General features: G+C 42.5%; 1 protein-coding gene across 1 annotated transcript in view; it reads right to left on the reverse strand.

The window, feature by feature from the left end:
- Positions 1 to 17883, reverse strand: part of cacna1ea (calcium channel, voltage-dependent, R type, alpha 1E subunit a) — a gene marked incomplete at its 5' end in the record, with an annotated part of 146325 nt that overhangs the window by 14479 nt on the left and 113963 nt on the right. The window contains 14 exons of the mRNA XM_083766471.1: positions 828 to 919; positions 1195 to 1380; positions 1674 to 1757; positions 1853 to 1963; positions 2998 to 3162; positions 4396 to 4597; positions 7634 to 7771; positions 8218 to 8378; positions 12179 to 12275; positions 13068 to 13174; positions 13707 to 13766; positions 15568 to 15697; positions 16701 to 16812; positions 17044 to 17315. Coding sequence (XP_083622597.1) covers positions 828 to 919; positions 1195 to 1380; positions 1674 to 1757; positions 1853 to 1963; positions 2998 to 3162; positions 4396 to 4597; positions 7634 to 7771; positions 8218 to 8378; positions 12179 to 12275; positions 13068 to 13174; positions 13707 to 13766; positions 15568 to 15697; positions 16701 to 16812; positions 17044 to 17315 — 1917 coding nt within the window. The remainder of the gene's footprint in view (positions 1 to 827; positions 920 to 1194; positions 1381 to 1673; positions 1758 to 1852; positions 1964 to 2997; positions 3163 to 4395; positions 4598 to 7633; positions 7772 to 8217; positions 8379 to 12178; positions 12276 to 13067; positions 13175 to 13706; positions 13767 to 15567; positions 15698 to 16700; positions 16813 to 17043; positions 17316 to 17883) is intronic.

The raw sequence follows: 17883 nt of genomic DNA on the forward strand, positions 1-17883 counted from the left end.
TATTGAGCACCACTGATATAGAAACACAGTTATTTCAGAAAACTGGATTTAGAAGAAACATTTTAAATTTCAATTAACGTCAGGTCGAAATGGGTTAAAGAGAAGGGTTGTTTTAGGGGACTTGATAATATAGAGCTAGATAATATAAGCACAATATGAAAAACATTTGAGTTAAGGGTTCCTTCGTGAGGTCTGAAAAAAATCATTAACATGGTGAATCTGGTGAATGGTGAATCATCTTGATGATGTCATCAAGATGTACTTCACAATGTTAATGATTTTTGTGTTTCCTAGAACCTCCGGTTCTAGGAAACACAGAATGGGGGGGGGACTTTTTTATTATTTCCACACAACAGCTCTAAGGTACATTAATGGAATAGTAAAATGTTGAAAATGAGTGGAATTCCTCCATTTTACTACAGCTCAACATTGCAACCAATGGTATCCAGGGCACATACTGTATCAGAATGGAACTTGGTTACTTTGAAATGCATGTGGTTCTGAAATGTTACCAAATCTGTCTGTTGGCAATCTGGATGTCTTTCATCTTTCACCTCGCTCCTGCTGGGTAGCTGGATGCTGTTGAGGCATGTGCCTAGTACATTTTAGCTGAAATCCGTCCTCTCTGCATTTACTCATCCTAAGTGACTACTTTAAGATGTTCAAGCTAAATCTGTATTCTATCCACCACCCTAACACTTACAAGGTGAGCGTTCAGCCTGAGAACAAGAGTAGAAATTGGTGTATGTGTTTGCCGGTGACACCACAAATTGGTTGGTCTGTTAGAAATGTGTTTCTAATAGCATTACATGGAAAGAACACCTTACCTGAAGAGCAGCATCAGAGCACCGAGGAAACTCTTGAAGTTGTTGTGTTTGTTGATATGAGTCTCTTCATCCAGCTTAATGTTCCCAAACACCTGATTCAAAGATAGAGGTGCAAAGACATTCACATAATATACACTGCACATACACAGCACATACAGTAATACTAATAACCAAAAACAATGGGTAGCCAAACATTTTATTCAGGCCAAACATACTGTACAGTACGGAGAGAGACTGGATTTATTTAAGGAGAAATCACATTACGTTTTAAAATAAAGTTTTAAAAACAGGCAGCAGTGCAATTCAAAAGCAGGGAAGAGGGAAACAACACAATGAATCACACGCGTCAGCCAATGCGCCTCCTGACCTGCATGCCTATGATGGCATAGATGAAGAACAGCATGGCAATGAGCAGGCAGACATAAGGCAGGGCTTTGAAGGATTGTACGAAGGTCCACAGAAGGATGCGGATGGTGTAACCCTGTCTCAGCAGCTTGATCAGACGGGCTGCTCGGAACAACTTCAGGAAACTCATGTTGAACGTGTCAACAGACTGGGAGCAGGATGGACATACAGTAGATCACAGAAAATAGAGCATAGGACATAGAGCATCGCACTTATTATTTCTTGAGCAGCAACCGTGTTTTGCATGGATGCTGCTTGGACTTTTATCATACATAATATTTAACGTGTATGTAATATGTATGAGAGAAAGTAGAGTAGAGATCAAAAAGTAGAGAGAATGAAAAGAAAAGAAAAAACAAGAGCATATATTTCATATTAGAGACCTGTCTATTGTAAAAAAAAGAATACTGTCAAAGTTTAACTTAGTAATCCTATAATTACCTGCAAATCCACCACCACGATTTCAGTAATGCTGCCCAACACAGTGATGAAGTCAAAAATGTTCCATGTGTCTCGAAAGTAGTTCTGCAGAAAGAGGGGAGGTGTGATTGATGACCACACAAGGTCACGCTAGGAAATAGATTTTGGCTGAAGATTGAGTCTGAGCCCGTTCCTCTCACCAGAAAGCCAAAGGCCGCGATCTTGAGGACACACTCGACCGAGAAGAGAACAGTGAAGGCTGTGTTCAAGTGCTTCAGTACAGCCTCATAAGCTGGTGGGGCAGAGTAATACTGGAAACATAACGGGAAGAAGAGATTAAACTGCAAACAACAGACACTATTAGGAGTGAAGAACTTTCCTGATTTTTTCATAATGTTTTGTTAATGATTAAAATGCCACTTAGAAATCACTCCATCCTTCTCCTTAGCTCCTGTAGATGCTATTTCTTGTTCAGGCATTGATATGATGAATCTACCACCACTGAAGCACAATGCTAGCCTGGTTGAAACTCCCTCTTGAAAACATCCCATTCCATGGAATGGAATGAAATGTTTTCAAGGTTAACCAGGCTAACAAAATGCTACCTGCCTGTGTCGTCTTGCGACCAGAGCGCCCTGATCACAAAGTCAGCACTCAGGTTGATGGAAGATTCCTTTAGGTCCATAAATAGCCTCAGACCGTCTAATCTGTGTCACTATAAAGGGAGCCATTCCTCTGGGGGGTTGGGGGCAGCAGTCATAGTTAATGAGGTCAATGCTAAATAGCTGGCCCCTGGATATTATATTTCAATATTTAATACAGGCTGAGTCACCCTGTGTCCGTCTGTCTGCCTGTCCATCTGTAGGTCTGGCTGTATAACTAGCAGAGGTGAGAAAACGGCTATGTCCACGAATAAACATGAGTAAAAGAGCAATGGAGAAAAAAGATGTGCCCAACGGAAAACACATATGCACACATCATAGCTCATGGGAGGTGGTCCCACAGGCACAGAGATGAAAGTGTGAAGTAATTAGTGGCAACATCTTAACTTAGTGTACTAGACCAGATGCTATATTTTGAGTGCTTTATAAGCACATTTTGTAGGTTAAGCACAAACTTTTTGGTTCAAAGAGTAACTACTCAAGTTTTCCAGACACCTTGAAGGGATTTTACTACTGATATATATCTTCCTTCAATAAGCAATATGTTAAAACGCAAAGGGTAACTACTCAAGTACTAGAGCATACTGGACGCAGTGGGCGGGTTCCGTCTTCCCAGTCTGAGAGTTAGATAGATATAGAGAAAGTATCTGCAGGTTTTATCAACAATTGTACAGCATACTCACCTTCATCATTAGAACAATAGTGTTGAGAGCAATCATTGCCAGGACAGTGTACTCAAATGAGGGCGACACCACAAAGTGCCACAGACGATACTGGAAAGTGTGTCGGTTCTGGGGCATGTAACGGGTCAGAGGCTTGGCACTGATGGCAAAGTCTATGCAAGCCCTCTGCAAGTAGAGAGAGAACAGGACAGAAAGAATAACACACGTAAAGCCCGAGTTATACTTTCAGTCGCAGCACAATGTGTTGTAAGTTTGTACATCGCCTATTTTCTATGCGTGACACAGCATGCAACCCAGGATAAATCAAGCCGAGCAGTCAATGCCATTGTGGATTTAGGAGAAAAATAGAAAAACGCATACACTATGGCAGTGTCAGTATCTCTTCTATTGTAGTGTTTGTCCTGATAAGGTTATTTTTTTCTATTTGAGCTTGCAAACAGATCCGGGGTACAAGTCATCTGTTCTGCCTGCACAATACTTGTAGACAGCGATTTCAGCTGCAAAAAAAAGATAAATAAAGGACAGACAGCGATAGAAGAGAGAAATGTTGTATGAAGTAACTCATTAGTAATTATAGACACAAGAATGTGCTTCATCCTTGAAGTGGGGTGAAGTAGGTCTGATCCTACCGCATTACCGTCAGCATTATTAGAGGAATCTCACAGTGTGCTATGTTTCTTTTACAAGGATTTCTGTCTGTATGTTACATGTGATTTTCTTTCTGCCTGTTAAACTGAAGTTTCCATAAGACTCATTACAGAAACTGCCGTCAGCAGTTGTCAGTCCTGGGAGAGCAGAGTTAGCCATGATTCAGACAGTCAGGGTCACTGTGATGTGTGTGTTACATTCCACCTAGGTGACATGATGATAGCTAACACATATACTATAACTACTACTATCGGTCTGTTGTGGCTTACCGCCCAAGTGTTTGAAGTTTTGAAATGAGAAAGAAAACGTTAGCATTTCTTTTTAAAGAACCACAACAAGCCTACTGTATGCTAGAAACATCATCATCATCATACAAATATTCTGTGTGGTCGGTACTCTGTCTACACATTTGTCCACCAGAGGGTGCTAAGAATTGGGCAAAGTTGGTCTGAAGCCCAGCGATATGACTCAACTGGGCAATGTTCTGCAGACAATCCGCCGCTGGGTCTTTGCTTTGTGAACACGTGAGGTGACATGACATAGAGATACAGCAAGAGCAGTGCAATGACTACTCTCATAGGAGCCAACCAATTATATCGACACTCAAGGAAGACTTTGTCAGTCCTTCAAAACGCCACTGAGCAACTTCCATTGAAATGAATAGCGGGGGCGGGGCTGTCGCTTCTCGTCCACTCTCTAGATATGCTAGAACTCTGGGTTGACCTCCTCTGCTCTATCCCCATGCATCACCTCATTCTTCTCCAGGCTGCACTCCTCCATCATCTTATCCCCCTGCTCCTGGAACGTGATGATGATGAGGGCCACAAAGATGTTGACGAAGAAGAACGGGAAGACAACAAAGTAGATGACATAGAAGATAGACATCTCCATCCTGTTGCCACGGCTGGGACCTCTGTCCTCCTCGGTCACGTCCACAGAGTGCTGCAGGACCCTGGACAAGCAAAGGAACAGAAGGCTAAGAATAATAACATAGAATGACAAAGAGGTTTGAGCAGATTTTACATCACAAAAGTTAAAAAAAACAATGCTGTAACATGGAGGAAAACAATCAAAAGAAACATCTCGCACAGCTGGGGGCTAACAGAAGACCAAGCGCTGTGACAGCAAACAGAAAAATACAGTATGTATGTGTAAAGAAGTAGTGCTGCTTGGCTTGAAGGTCCGCTCTACACCTTGGGAGTCTCTAAGCTAGAGGTTCTCAAACGTTTTTGGCTCAGGTCACTCCTGTAAATAACTTTTTCATCCACGGCACCAATGAAATTACATTGATTCTAGCATCTTACATTCATATTACAATATGTAAATAATATGTAAATCTTTCCCCCTGATTTACAGTATGTAACAACAAGGAAAACTTGAGAGAGTATCACAGATTGAATATAACTTTATACTTTAAAAAACCACTTGAACCCCATTATCCCTACTCTGGGGGGGAAATTCACCAAAGAAAGCAGATGTACAAGGTCACAACGCATCATGTTGTGAGCTTGTAGATCGGCTATTTTTGGCGTAGAAATTTAGTGTACATTTAAAAAAAGAACACTCCAAAGAAAGTGCAACTTGATGTATTCCCATGCTTTTTTGTTCTTGCTTAATGTAAATCGCTCTGGATTAAGAGTGTCTGCTAAATGCCTAAATTGTAAATTGTAATCTCATGGGTTGACCAGATGGCAGGCAGATATCTGAGTAGATAGACAATGTCACATTGGGCCAATTTCAAACATGACGCAGCAGATCTCATCAACAAGCCAGTGTTGCTTTTGTCGACTACTCTTTTTCACTGACGAAAACGAAATGGAAACTAAATGAAAACTAAGCTAGGATGACTAAAACTAATACTAAATGTATTGACAATTTTGTCAACAGATAAAAACTAGACTAAAATGTTAGGAAGGGACTAGTGGACAAGAGATCCAGTATAAGTCATTTTAGACTTGGTCGCGACTAAAACTAAATGAAAACTATTTAAGAGACTGAAACTAAAATCTAAATTTTCTGCCAAAAAACACTGCTCTAAACATGACATCAGTCTGACAATGTTATCTCATGGGTTGACCAGATGGCAGGCAGATATCTGAGTAGATAGACAATGTCACATTGGGCCAATTTCAAACACGTCAAACACGCCACAGCAGATCTCATCAACAAGCGCGTGTCCAACAGCTGCTGCTGGCAGTGCAAACTACCATCAATCGTGTTCAGGTCTTGTCCAAACTACTGAGGTTCAGAAGTGTTGTTTATCTGTTTGGGATGGGTTCCTTCCAGTACCAATCTGGCATTCAGAGGACTTCGTATTATATTCCTCTGCATACAGTACATACCGGTACATCATTTAACTATATGCTGCACTCATGTAAATGTTGATTGTGTGTGTGCTTTTGCCTGTGTCTGTGTGTGTGCCAAACATTTCATTTATGCAACCAGTAGGCTTAGCAGTTTTTTTAATCACCCTCATGATGATGGCATTATACCAGCCCGCTTTATGTTTTGGTCTCTCTTGAACAGTAGGTCGTACAATAACATTTTCCCCATGATTCCTTGGAACACGATGGGAGGGGGGGGGGAGGGGGGGTATGGGCTATGTAAGCAGCTACCGAATGCAACCGACCACGTTAAGGCTGTACCCTAGCCCTGTTTTTAGGATTCGAGCTTCGGCAGGGATTTTCGAGCGGATCGTTTTAATGAAAAAAAGAAAGAAAAAAAAACTTCCGAGTGCTTTTTTTGTATGTTTTTTCGTGACAGTAGGCTGACAGGAAATGGGGAGAGAGACGGGGGGAAGACATGCAGTAAAGGCCGTCGGGATCGAGAGTCGAACCCGCGGCACACTGCCAGGCTGGATTGCCAGGACCACTGAGATATGGCCCAGGCCCTTCCGAGTGCTTTTAACCAAGCTGCAATTCATTATATATCATTTTGGGGGGGGATAGTCTATCCGTGAAAAAAGGGTGAAGTTTAGTTTCACAGCACAACGCGTCGCCACTCACCGCCAATTGATTAATAAATAAATACATACCAATAAATACATGTAACATGTAGCTAGCCTAAAGCGTCTTTGAGGAGGCCTACTTAGAAAAGCTATATAAATACCAGATATTATTATAATTAGCAAGAGCCGGCCTCCCTGGAACAGATAGTCAACAGCATGGTATGTGCCACCGTCTTTTTTAAATTTATTTATTTGCAAACTGTTAAATAATAATTCACATCGTCAGACAAATCGCTCTCTCTGGCCAATAATAGCCACGCTACGAGAAAAAATTATAATTGATATTATTATTATTAGCCTATATCATTTACTTACATTACATTTATTTAAGACGTATTTTTTTATAATGTGCGCAGCACAAGGCTCTTGCACAAGGCGATACTTTTAGCGTTGGGTGCCGCCAGCTCTTACTTAAATTTTTTAGATGAGCACCTATATTTGTTGTGCTACGCAGAATGCGTTAATTTGAAGTGTTTCCACACTGGACACTGGTGATTTCTTCCCACTTGTTGCTGTTGCTACTAACTACAATGATTGAGTCCTCCTCCTCACCTCGTCATCATTGAACTGTGTCACGCACACACAGTTCAATGATGACGAGGTGAGGAGGAGGAGTCAATCATGAATCCAGTGTCGAGTGTGTCTGTGTCTTGTCCATGTGTGACTTTCAAATGATTGTAAACACAACATGAACATAGTACTACTGTGATTCTGATATATATTTTTGGGTTAAAACAAAACAAAAAAAACAGGCTCAAACCCATGCATTCCACAGAGTGAGAGATACTGTATATTTTTGTTTGCTTGTTTTGTTTTCACCCTCATTGTCTCAGAAAATACACAGCTGAACATTCAAACGTTTGTAAATTAATACTAATGAACCTTCAAAGCTTGAAAGGGGACGTTCAGTTTGGCCAATACAACTGTATTTTGTCATCCAGATGAAATTATAATTGATCCAGTGGTGTGCCTATTACTCACTGAGGCCATCCCTCTCCGGTGGACACAGTAAAGAGAGTGAGCAGAGCCCAGACGACGTTGTCATAGTGGAACTCGTGTATCTTCCAGTCTCTCCTCTTCACCTCCTTCTTGTCCTTCCCGTAGTCGATGTAGTAACCCCTGAAGAAGCAAAAGTAAGGAGTAGAACATTGAGACAATGGCTTTTAGACTGCGGTAAGCTCACAATAAGCTAACAACACTGAGCTTGTACTGTAGATTGTAGACTGTTATTTTCAAAACTATTGAAGAATTAAATTTGAGAAAAATGAGGAAATAAAGAACATTCGACCCAAAAAGGGCCAGGGTTAATGGGGTTAACATACATACTGTGAATTTCATATCTATATATATATACTGTGATATCAAACATATCATACACTGCAGTGTACATTTCCCAAAAGGTTGCATTTATTTGAGTCTGACCAGAAGCAGGAATAAAATATATCCCCACCAGAAGAATGAATGATCAGAGGGGGGTGATATCAAAAGCAGAGGCATTGATCCCCTCCATCTCCCCAGCAAATCGAACCCTGGGTGGAATGACAGACAGGTAAGTGTGCACTCACTGACAATCCTTTTCTGTATCCTTTGAGCCATCCGTGCAATAGAAAAACTTCCCCTTGAAGAGCTGCACTGCGATGACGGCAAAGATGAACATGAAGAGTTTGTAAACTATCAGGATATTGAAGACGTTCTTCAAAGACGTGACGACACAGTCAAACACCGCCTGCATGAAAAGAGAGGGCACCAATTGATTGATTGCTAACAAGGTGGGTAAGATCTAAAAAACCATGCCAGGCAAAATTACATCACAATACATACACCAAATTAGCCGTCCCCCAAAACGCCGTCTCCGTGTGGCAAAAAGGGCAGATCGGCTAAATACTTGCCCAGGTAACTCAAAATACGTCCTCGTATATGGCTCCTCAAAGGACCACAAGAATGTTGCTCAGTATTGGATTCCTTATTCTTCAAGTTTGTCTGTTACCTGTTTAAACTACTATGCAATTTACTATGCCAAGGTGCTGTAGAAAGATCTGAAAGAAAGTACATCAAATCTTAAAGGCCAAAGTTTTGTACTATTCTCCTGCGTGATTTACATTCAGTGGCTCTGAAACGTCTATCTTGCTTGCTTGACATGCACCTGTTATCACATTCCCTCACACGTCTTCTCTTTTATAAGCCCATTTAATTTCCTGCCACACTGACAGCTGCACCTCTCTCCTTTTATCCATTGCTATTATTCTTTGTCCTTTCTAATCCTCCTCTCCATTCATGTCAACTTATCCTCTCCTCTCCTCTCTCTCTCCTCTCCCGAGAGGCACACTTCATGCTCCGCTAGTCTGCTTACCTGTTGTAGAAGCCATCCGCACTGATTTGTATGTCTATTTATTGTTATTATTATCACACTTGTTGTAGTTATTATTGGGCATTGGTTTGATGGGTTGTGTCACTGTTTGGACACCAAGGGCAAGCCTCCCCAGGCCTAATTGATTGATTGAGAGAGCATATGTAGGCCTGGGTGATTGGGGAGCGGCATGCACCTGGTGGACAAACCAGTTTTACCAGACAGATAGACAGACAGATAGACAGACAGACAGACAACACAGAAGAGACAAATGCTTGTAATGTACCATCACTGCACTTTAAAGGAAAGTAAATACAAACTACAATGATATTGAACCTGTGGACAATCTACTTCTTATATCTGCGTACATCCATAATCCCTAGGTGCATCAGTGGGTTTGTTGGCTATAAGGTTGAAATGTTTGGAACCAACAAAGAGCCACAACATAGTAAAACTGAGTCCTGTTGGATTTAGATGTGTTGGTTTTTCAAAGTAACAAGGAGGACTCGAACCAGGAATTGGAACAAACATAAGGGAATTAACTAACTGGACGCGCAGCTCAAAGCCACAAAGACTCATCAATTAGGAGCCTGGTATGTAGTGGACACTGGAAACCGAATTTAAAAGCTGTATAGGAAAACGGCAATAACTATTGGAGTTATTTTATTTTCGTGTTTTTCCACTGCTTAACTTTTATTGGTGACTTGTTTGCTGGCCATTTGATGCACTGCCGTCCGTTATTATTCTTGTTTTTGTCACTGCCGGACTTTTACTAGTGACACACCTGTTGTTTTGCACTGCCTTTATTTATTTGGGCATTTGCATTTGCGCTGCTGCACTTTCTTGGAAGTTTACACTGCACTGCACTTTTACGTGTGGCAAAAAGGAAATTACAATGTCTGACTCAGATGCCACGAGAGCAGTGAGCGAGGTTGCTCTACAACCTGCAGATGAAGAAGACTGGTGGGAAGACCCTCCAGAGCTCAGTCGAAGGGAGATTGAGATTATCGTGCAGGAGTGGATGGCACGAGAGATGGAGAGGGAGCAGAGGGAGAGCATTTTGGCCACATATGGCGTGGTGGAGGAAGACGCACCCCCGGGAGAGGATGGCAGAGAGACATGGCAGGAAGGAGAGGACAGTATCTCCGAGCCGAAGATCCCTCAGGAGGAGAACATTCTGCAGCTGAAGGATTTCCAGCGGAAGCAGCTGACTGACCCTGCAGAAGAGGACGGAGCGGAGGACGGTGAGATGGCTGTGGAGACGGGCGGCTCCTCAGCTCTCGGCGTCACATCTGAAGCTGGAGATCACTATGGACAGATGCGTGAGGGAGATGAAAACGGCAAGCAGGATGCCATGATCAACAACGCTAGCTGGGTTGAGTCAGCTGACACAAAGAGGCTGAACAGAGTGGTGAGGGATCCACTCAGTGGAGAGAGGCATCCTTCCCCATCACGGAGGGCCAGTGGTGGAGGGGACCATGGCACCATGGACGGCATGGAGAGGGCTACATCTGACCATGACCAACAAGGTGGTAAGAAAGAGCTGCCTCTGAAGAAGGAAAGAAGCTGGCATAGGAACCGAAAGGAGGACAAAGGGCCTGTCCAGGAGAAGAGAGAGCAGAAGGAGAACGAGGAGGGTGACGTGCCGGAGGAAAGGGACAACCACCTGCTCCGCTTCCTGTGGTGGCTTGAGGGCTACATCAAGCCTTCTCCAGACCACTGAGAGCTTTAACTTTTCTTTTCTCCATCTTTCCCTTTCTTTCTTTTTTGCAGTTTCGATCAAAGAAGATTCAGTCAAGCCTAATTACAACACACATACCACATACCTTTGAATAATGTTTTTTGTGTTTGGCTTCTTTGAAATGTATTTTGTAATTGTGTCCATATACTGTGCACAATTAGGGGGGAGTGTAGAAGCCATCCGCACTGATTTGTATGTCTATTTATTGTTATTATTATCACACTTGTTGTAGTTATTATTGGGCATTGGTTTGATGGGTTGTGTCACTGTTTGGACACCAAGGGCAAGCCTCCCCAGGCCTAATTGATTGATTGAGAGAGCATATGTAGGCCTGGGTGATTGGGGAGCGGCATGCACCTGGTGGACAAACCAGTTTTACCAGACAGATAGACAGACAGATAGATAGACAGACAGACAACACAGAAGAGACAAATGCTTGTAATGTACCATCACTGCACTTTAAAGGAAAGTAAATACAAACTACAATGACATTGAACCTGTGGACAATCTACTTCTTATATCTGCGTACATCAATAATCCCTAGGTGCATCAGTGGGTTTGTTGGCTATAAGGTTGAAATGTTTGGAACCAACAAAGAGCCACAACACCTGTTACATCATGTAAGTCCCCCGTCTCATACCATATTTATAAAATCTGCTTTAGAATAGAGGTGAGTGAATTGGTGTGTGTGTGTGTGAACGTCTGTCCTAGTGAATACCAACAGCCTGTGGTAAATGGTAAATGGTGCATTTATATAGCGCCTTTATCCAAGGCGCTTTACAGAGATTGTGCATTACATTCACCCATTCACACACACATTCATACACCGATGGCAGCGGAAACCATGCAAGGCACCAACTAGCACATCGGGAGCAATTAGGGGTTCAGTGTCTTGCTCAAGGACACTTCGACAGTAACTCTGGGGGAGGCCGGGTTCGAACTGGCAACCTTACGGAACTGGCAACCTTACGGTTACCATCCAGGCACTCTACCCCTGAGCCACCGCCACCCCCCTGTGATGATCAAATGTATGATAAACCACACAGTAACATTCCTATGAGCACACAGTGTTAATGTATGTGTGCTCATAGACAGAATATTGAGTGTGTGTATGTGTATGCATGTGTTTGTAAATACACCTGTATACCAACAGATCAAATGCATGATAAACCACACAGTAACATTCCTCAGTGTTAATTTATCCATTTGTGACTCTGGGAGTGGCACAAATGTAACCAAATGGATTTGTGCATTCCCAGAACTAACACAGAGGATTTTACTGTGCACACTTAAAGTGGAGACTTGTGTCTACTCTACATCATCACATTAGGTACAGTAGGGCACAGTCATAATGCAGGAATAAGGTTTCTATAAATTACAAAAAACTTAGGAAAGCTAACAGAAGAGATTGCTGTAATGGACATGGGACTTCACTGACCTTGAGTTTGGGAAGTCTCTTAATAGTCTTCAGAGGTCTGAGAACACGCAGAACTCGAAGAGATTTGATAGTCTTAATGTCCCGTCCCTTGTTGTTACTGTGAAGGAAACGCATACAGTACACAGTTAGAATCATACAATTTCACAGCTGTTATTATACTGTAGTTGCATTTCCCAAGACAGTGGACGCCCTTTTATTTCACTATGTATTTTATATGTTTCTATAGTTCATCTTAACTGTTTAAGTGCACAAACACTACTGTGTTTAGTACTCAGTAATCATATTATCACACTGAGTCAACGCAGATTATATATTACTTTGATATTTTGGAGTATTATTGTGTGCATACTGTTACTGTACAGCACTTTTCCATCGCTTAATTTGTTTGACATTGTACTGTATGACAGAATGCTACAGTATCTCTTTGTTTGATGTTTGATGTCCATATTAATGAGGAAGGTAGATTTCTTGTGTTTTTACCCCATCACATTGCTGCCAGTCATTCCCACAGGACCACCATCCACAGTAGACAAAAAGGCAGAGAGAAGGACACGCATATCAACAGTTATAAATATGTCAACACAAAGGAAGGAATTGCACCCTTTACTGCACTAAAATGATTTGACAACTTTACTTACATATTAGAATATTATTAGAAAACCTATTTTATACTTTGGCTTTAGGAAAATAGCAGATCTACAAGATCACAATGCATCACGATAACAATAGTTGTGTGCGGCTTGACTTAATGTTTGGTATTGTAAGTACATTTGAATGGATGCCAAAACATTTTTACTTTTACTCAAGTAAAAGTTTTAATACAGGCCTTTACTTGTTATTTTCATGTTGGCTTATGAATAATAATTTTTAACCAAGCAATGTGACTGACGTGAGAGCAAAGGCCACCAGTGCTCCAATCACCACGATGAAATCTAGAACGTTCCACAGGTCTCTGAAGTAGGAGCCATCATGGAGGATCAACCCCTGGTCAATCATCTGTGGACGATAAAGTAAGATGCAATGAATACTTGGAGGCTCTTTGCGAGAGCCTGGACGATTTATCGTCCATATATTTGACTTTTTTGAGGACGTCTGCAGCCGATTTCTAAACACTTTCAACCTGCCATCACGATTCCAGGCATAATCTCACGACGTGCCTCGAGGCTTCAGTTGTTAAATAACATAGGCTAAAGTTCAGTTCATGTGTGGATTTTACATGTTTAAAAGTACGGAGTCATATTTCTTTGTTAAAATAACTGATTCTGATAGTAATCATTGCTATAGTCTCCTTGTCAATATATATATATATATATATATATATATTATTTTTTTATTAGAACAAATTGCTCTTTTTAAATATCAGTCACAACATTGATAATCGGTGGGCTATGCTAGGGTTTGTCGGGCTCAAGTCTTGTGTATAGAATACATACACAATATTATATCAGAGGAACTGAGTTCAGAACTGTTATACTGCAGTTATTTATGTATGTAATTAAGAAATAATAATGAATGAATAATTACTCACTTTTATTATCATTTCAAAGGTGAAGACTCCAGTGAACACGTAATCAAAATACCGTAGAACCTGTTAAATCAGAGAGTGAAACAGCATGAAACAGAGAATGAAAGTGAGCAAGTAAGAGCTCGCTCTTTGTTTTAGTTCAATTATCATATCTGTGTGACCTTCGTTTATTTCACTGTTTTGCTGCTGGTGGCAATGACAAATCTCCTCCGTTGATGAGAACATGGAAAAAGCATGATTAGATGTGTTCTGTTTACCCAGACTTATTGTATCCCTAACTTCCTTTTTCTCAATCCCCATCATTGTAATAGTCATCAATTCAGTCACATCAGGAGTCCTCAACAAAGCAATTTAAGGAAATGTATTCACTTTTCAACTACTTTATCTACACAGCGGGAGGTACAGTATGGGAAAGAACCCCAGGGTTCAGATTGATAGTGATTATATTTCTACCACGGGGGATCATGTACGAATCAAAAACAGTAGGGGAACTCTAGATACAGTCATTAATATTATCTGTCGTCATCCATGTATTGAGGGATACATGCATTCAAGTGCACATGTACACACATGTTCAAGGCAAGCACATAGAAATGCATCCATGTTAATTTTTAACCATAGACACACACACACACACACACACACACACACACACACACACACACACACACTAAGGCTGTACCCTAGCCCTTATTTTAGGACTCGAACTTTGTCAGGAATTTCCGAGTGAACATTCGGACCATTTGTTTCTTAATAAAAAAAATAACCGTCTCGATCAGAGTGCACAGCGCGTCTCCCCCGCTCTTTATCAATCTCTCTCGTCTCCCAACACACACACACACACACACACACTACACACACACACACACACACACACACACGGTGACCAGATGTCCCGATTTGTGCGTGATTGTCCCGCATTTCAATGACTTTTCATGCGTCCCGCAAATTGAGACGTTGTCCCGCATTATGATAGACAGGCTCCAGTTTTCAAACGTGCGCTTTATCTGTGGGTCTGTCAGCAGAGGAGCTGCGTAGGCTGTCATGACAGGGCCAGGGGGCGGGCCGTGACAGAGAGGGGGAAATGGGGCGTGTTCGGAAATACCACACCGGAGCGCACTCGCCGATTAGTTTGCATTGCACAGTGGGCTCAGTGCGCTATTTCCGAACGCGCCCCAAATCAATGCGCCGCGGACAGTTTAGTGAACACCCACCAAAACAAAACAATGCACGAAACATAGTACAACGAGGAGAAAGGGGAAGAAAATGAAGTGCAGTTACTACAACAAGCACAGGGAAACTATTTATCCGTGGGTGAAGAAGCCATGCAGTGCAAGGCATATTGAAAGAGTCTTCTGTGACATTTGTAGTTAGAGTCGTTTCTTAATGACACGGAGGAGGTGAATAACGACGTGAAGCAACGTGTTGATCAAAAGGAGGCTTCACGGTGCATGGACACGTTTGTACTAAAACGTGTGTGTGTGTGTGTGTGTGTGTGTGTGTGTTTGTTGCTGATTGGCTGCAGGCCCATCACCAAATTAATGTGCACATTTTGGAGAGGGACAGCAGAGATAGACATAACTTCTGACAGGAATGCACTAGAAACTTACTTTTTTGCTCATATCACATTCTCGCCGAGATATATTTTCGAGTTAATAAAAAAGGAAAAAAAATAATCAAACATTAATTAAGATTCGAGTGCCAACCCTAACGAGCGAACATTCGAACCTTGAATGTTTGGGGACAGCCTTAACACACACACACACACACACACACACACACACACACACACACACACACACACACACACACACACACACACACACACACACACACACACACACACACACACACACACACACACCTTGTTCCAGTAGGAGGTGGTGGCTACAGGGTCCTCAGCAGCGAGGGCCATGCTACTGGCAGCAATGACCATCAGGATGCACATCTCGAAGTACCTGAGGTTCACCACATAGTGACAGGCCCGGCGAACCCTGGAGGAGTGGGAAAGATGCACATGCCAGGGGGAGTTCAGTCAGACAACTCAAGGAGGATGTAATATATATATTTATTATTTATTGAATATAAGATAATCAATGCAATATATTTATTATGGTGGTAGCTGGGGTGGAGGTGGGTGAGCACTTGTATACAGCAACACGGGTATACAGTATAGCAGCAGCAGCAGCAGAATTGAGCTCAGGATGTATGACAGCAGCACGCTGATACAACAGCAGTAAGCAAGCAGAATTGAGCGCAGGTTGTATGACAGCAGCACGCTGATACAACAGCAGTAAGCAAGCAAGAAGGCAGAGGAATGCAAACCTCTGGTTCAAGTAGCCGGTATGAGATGGGGTGAGCGTGTGATTGGCTGAGTGAATCATGTGGATGAGAGCCTGATGCTGCGGTGGCCCAATTAACGGCCGGCGCGCTGACTGAGGTTCCCTGACTGAACTTGCTCTGCGCATGTCTACGACAGGCACAAATGCTCATTTATCTTACTGACACTGCGTGACACAATCTGTCCTTTGTGTTTATTACACGTCACACTGTGTGAAGTGGTGAACAAACTGACCAGATAATACATTACTGTATGATTTGTGTTCAGGTAGCTCAGTCGGTAGAGCACTCGCCATTGGACCATAAGGTTTCATGGGTTTGATCCTGGGCACTGCCAACTCAGTGTATGAGTAGCGCCACTTGGGTAACTAAGACATATGTTTAGGTACTGAGAGCTGATGGTAGATGGCACTCCACCTCAGCAAGCCATCTCCCAGATGTCTAGTGCATTGCCAATGTTCTCGGCCGATACATATGACCATCCATCCATCCATCCATCCATCAATCCATGCATCCATCCTTCTATAAATCACTTTATCTCTGTCTCTCTGTGTGTGTGTGTGTGTGTGTGTGTGTGTGTGTGTGTGTGTGTGTGTGTGTGCGTGCGTGCGTGCGTGCGTGCGTGCATGCGTGCGTGCATGTGTGACAGCTACTTACGGGTTGTCAGGTTTAAAAATGAACATGCTGTCTGGGGTCTCGGTGTTAACAGCCTTCGTTTCCTCTGCGTCCTCCTTCGCTGACTTACAGGCCTCAGGGTCGTTGCTGTTGACTGAGGAGGACAGGAGAGGAGGAAGAGGCGTGGAACAGCAGGGAACAGAGACAAAGACAGGAGGATCAAGGTGTGATGGACGCAGGTGAATGAGTAAGAATGAGTTAGGGAGGGATGGAGGTGAGTGATCGAATGAGAGAAACGACAGGCAAAACAGTGTTCAGTGTACTGTTTTCAGCTGACCGAACATCACTGATGACTGAATGATCACTTCAGTCTATCAAGAGGTACCTGAGAGAGTGGAGAGCTCCATAGATGACTGTACATTGGGCACGTCAATGATAACGCTGCTGCTGAGCGGAGACTTATCCCGCTCTAGACAAACTGCAGCACTGTGGTCGGTCTCCTTGTCTATCTTAACGTCTTCTGGGACACCGGGGTGTGAGGTCTGCTGGCGGCCTGCCTGCTGTGGGGGCTCTTTCTGGTTCTGAGGACAGGGGGTGCTAGCCTGAGTCTTGGTGCCTTTTAGGTGTGGCTCCTCATCCTGTGTTTGGCTACTCAGTCTGCATGTACACAGAGAGAGAAATACAAGGTACAACAACAACAACAATATAATTAATTGTATACGTGCAGATATGCATGCACCTATAAAGGCTCGGACGTTCACATGGAGAATGCATGGGAATCCTTAACAATAAACCTGGTACCGTCCATCCTCCCACCTGGTAACGGTACCGTCCAAACTCCCACTGTCCCACTTGCTCTTGCTGACTATTGCTGCTCTCGTCTGTAGCTTCTTTCAATAAAGGTATAACACGACACTTAAATTTACATTATATTCATGATGACCGATTAATTTAGAGCCAATTTAACACAAGTTGAGCGTACTCTTAAATTGTAACTAAGAGAACCATGCGACAGATTGATTTTCTTTAATGTATGGCTCTAGTTAGTAGTTACTCATACGACATTAGTCACAGACGTTGAGTCATTGTCGTTCTAATAACAGGAACGAACACCATAAACAGCAGTTGTACAAGCCTAGCAGTGAAAAGGACATTTCAAGCTGCACAGTTACTAGTTGTTAGTAGCTAGTAGTTAGTATATTTTCTAATGTTAGTAGGCTAGCCT

The sequence above is a fragment of the Protomyctophum parallelum genome (assembly GCF_964188405.1).
Source record: "Protomyctophum parallelum genome assembly, chromosome: 6".
Lineage (NCBI taxonomy): Eukaryota > Metazoa > Chordata > Actinopteri > Myctophiformes > Myctophidae > Protomyctophum > Protomyctophum parallelum.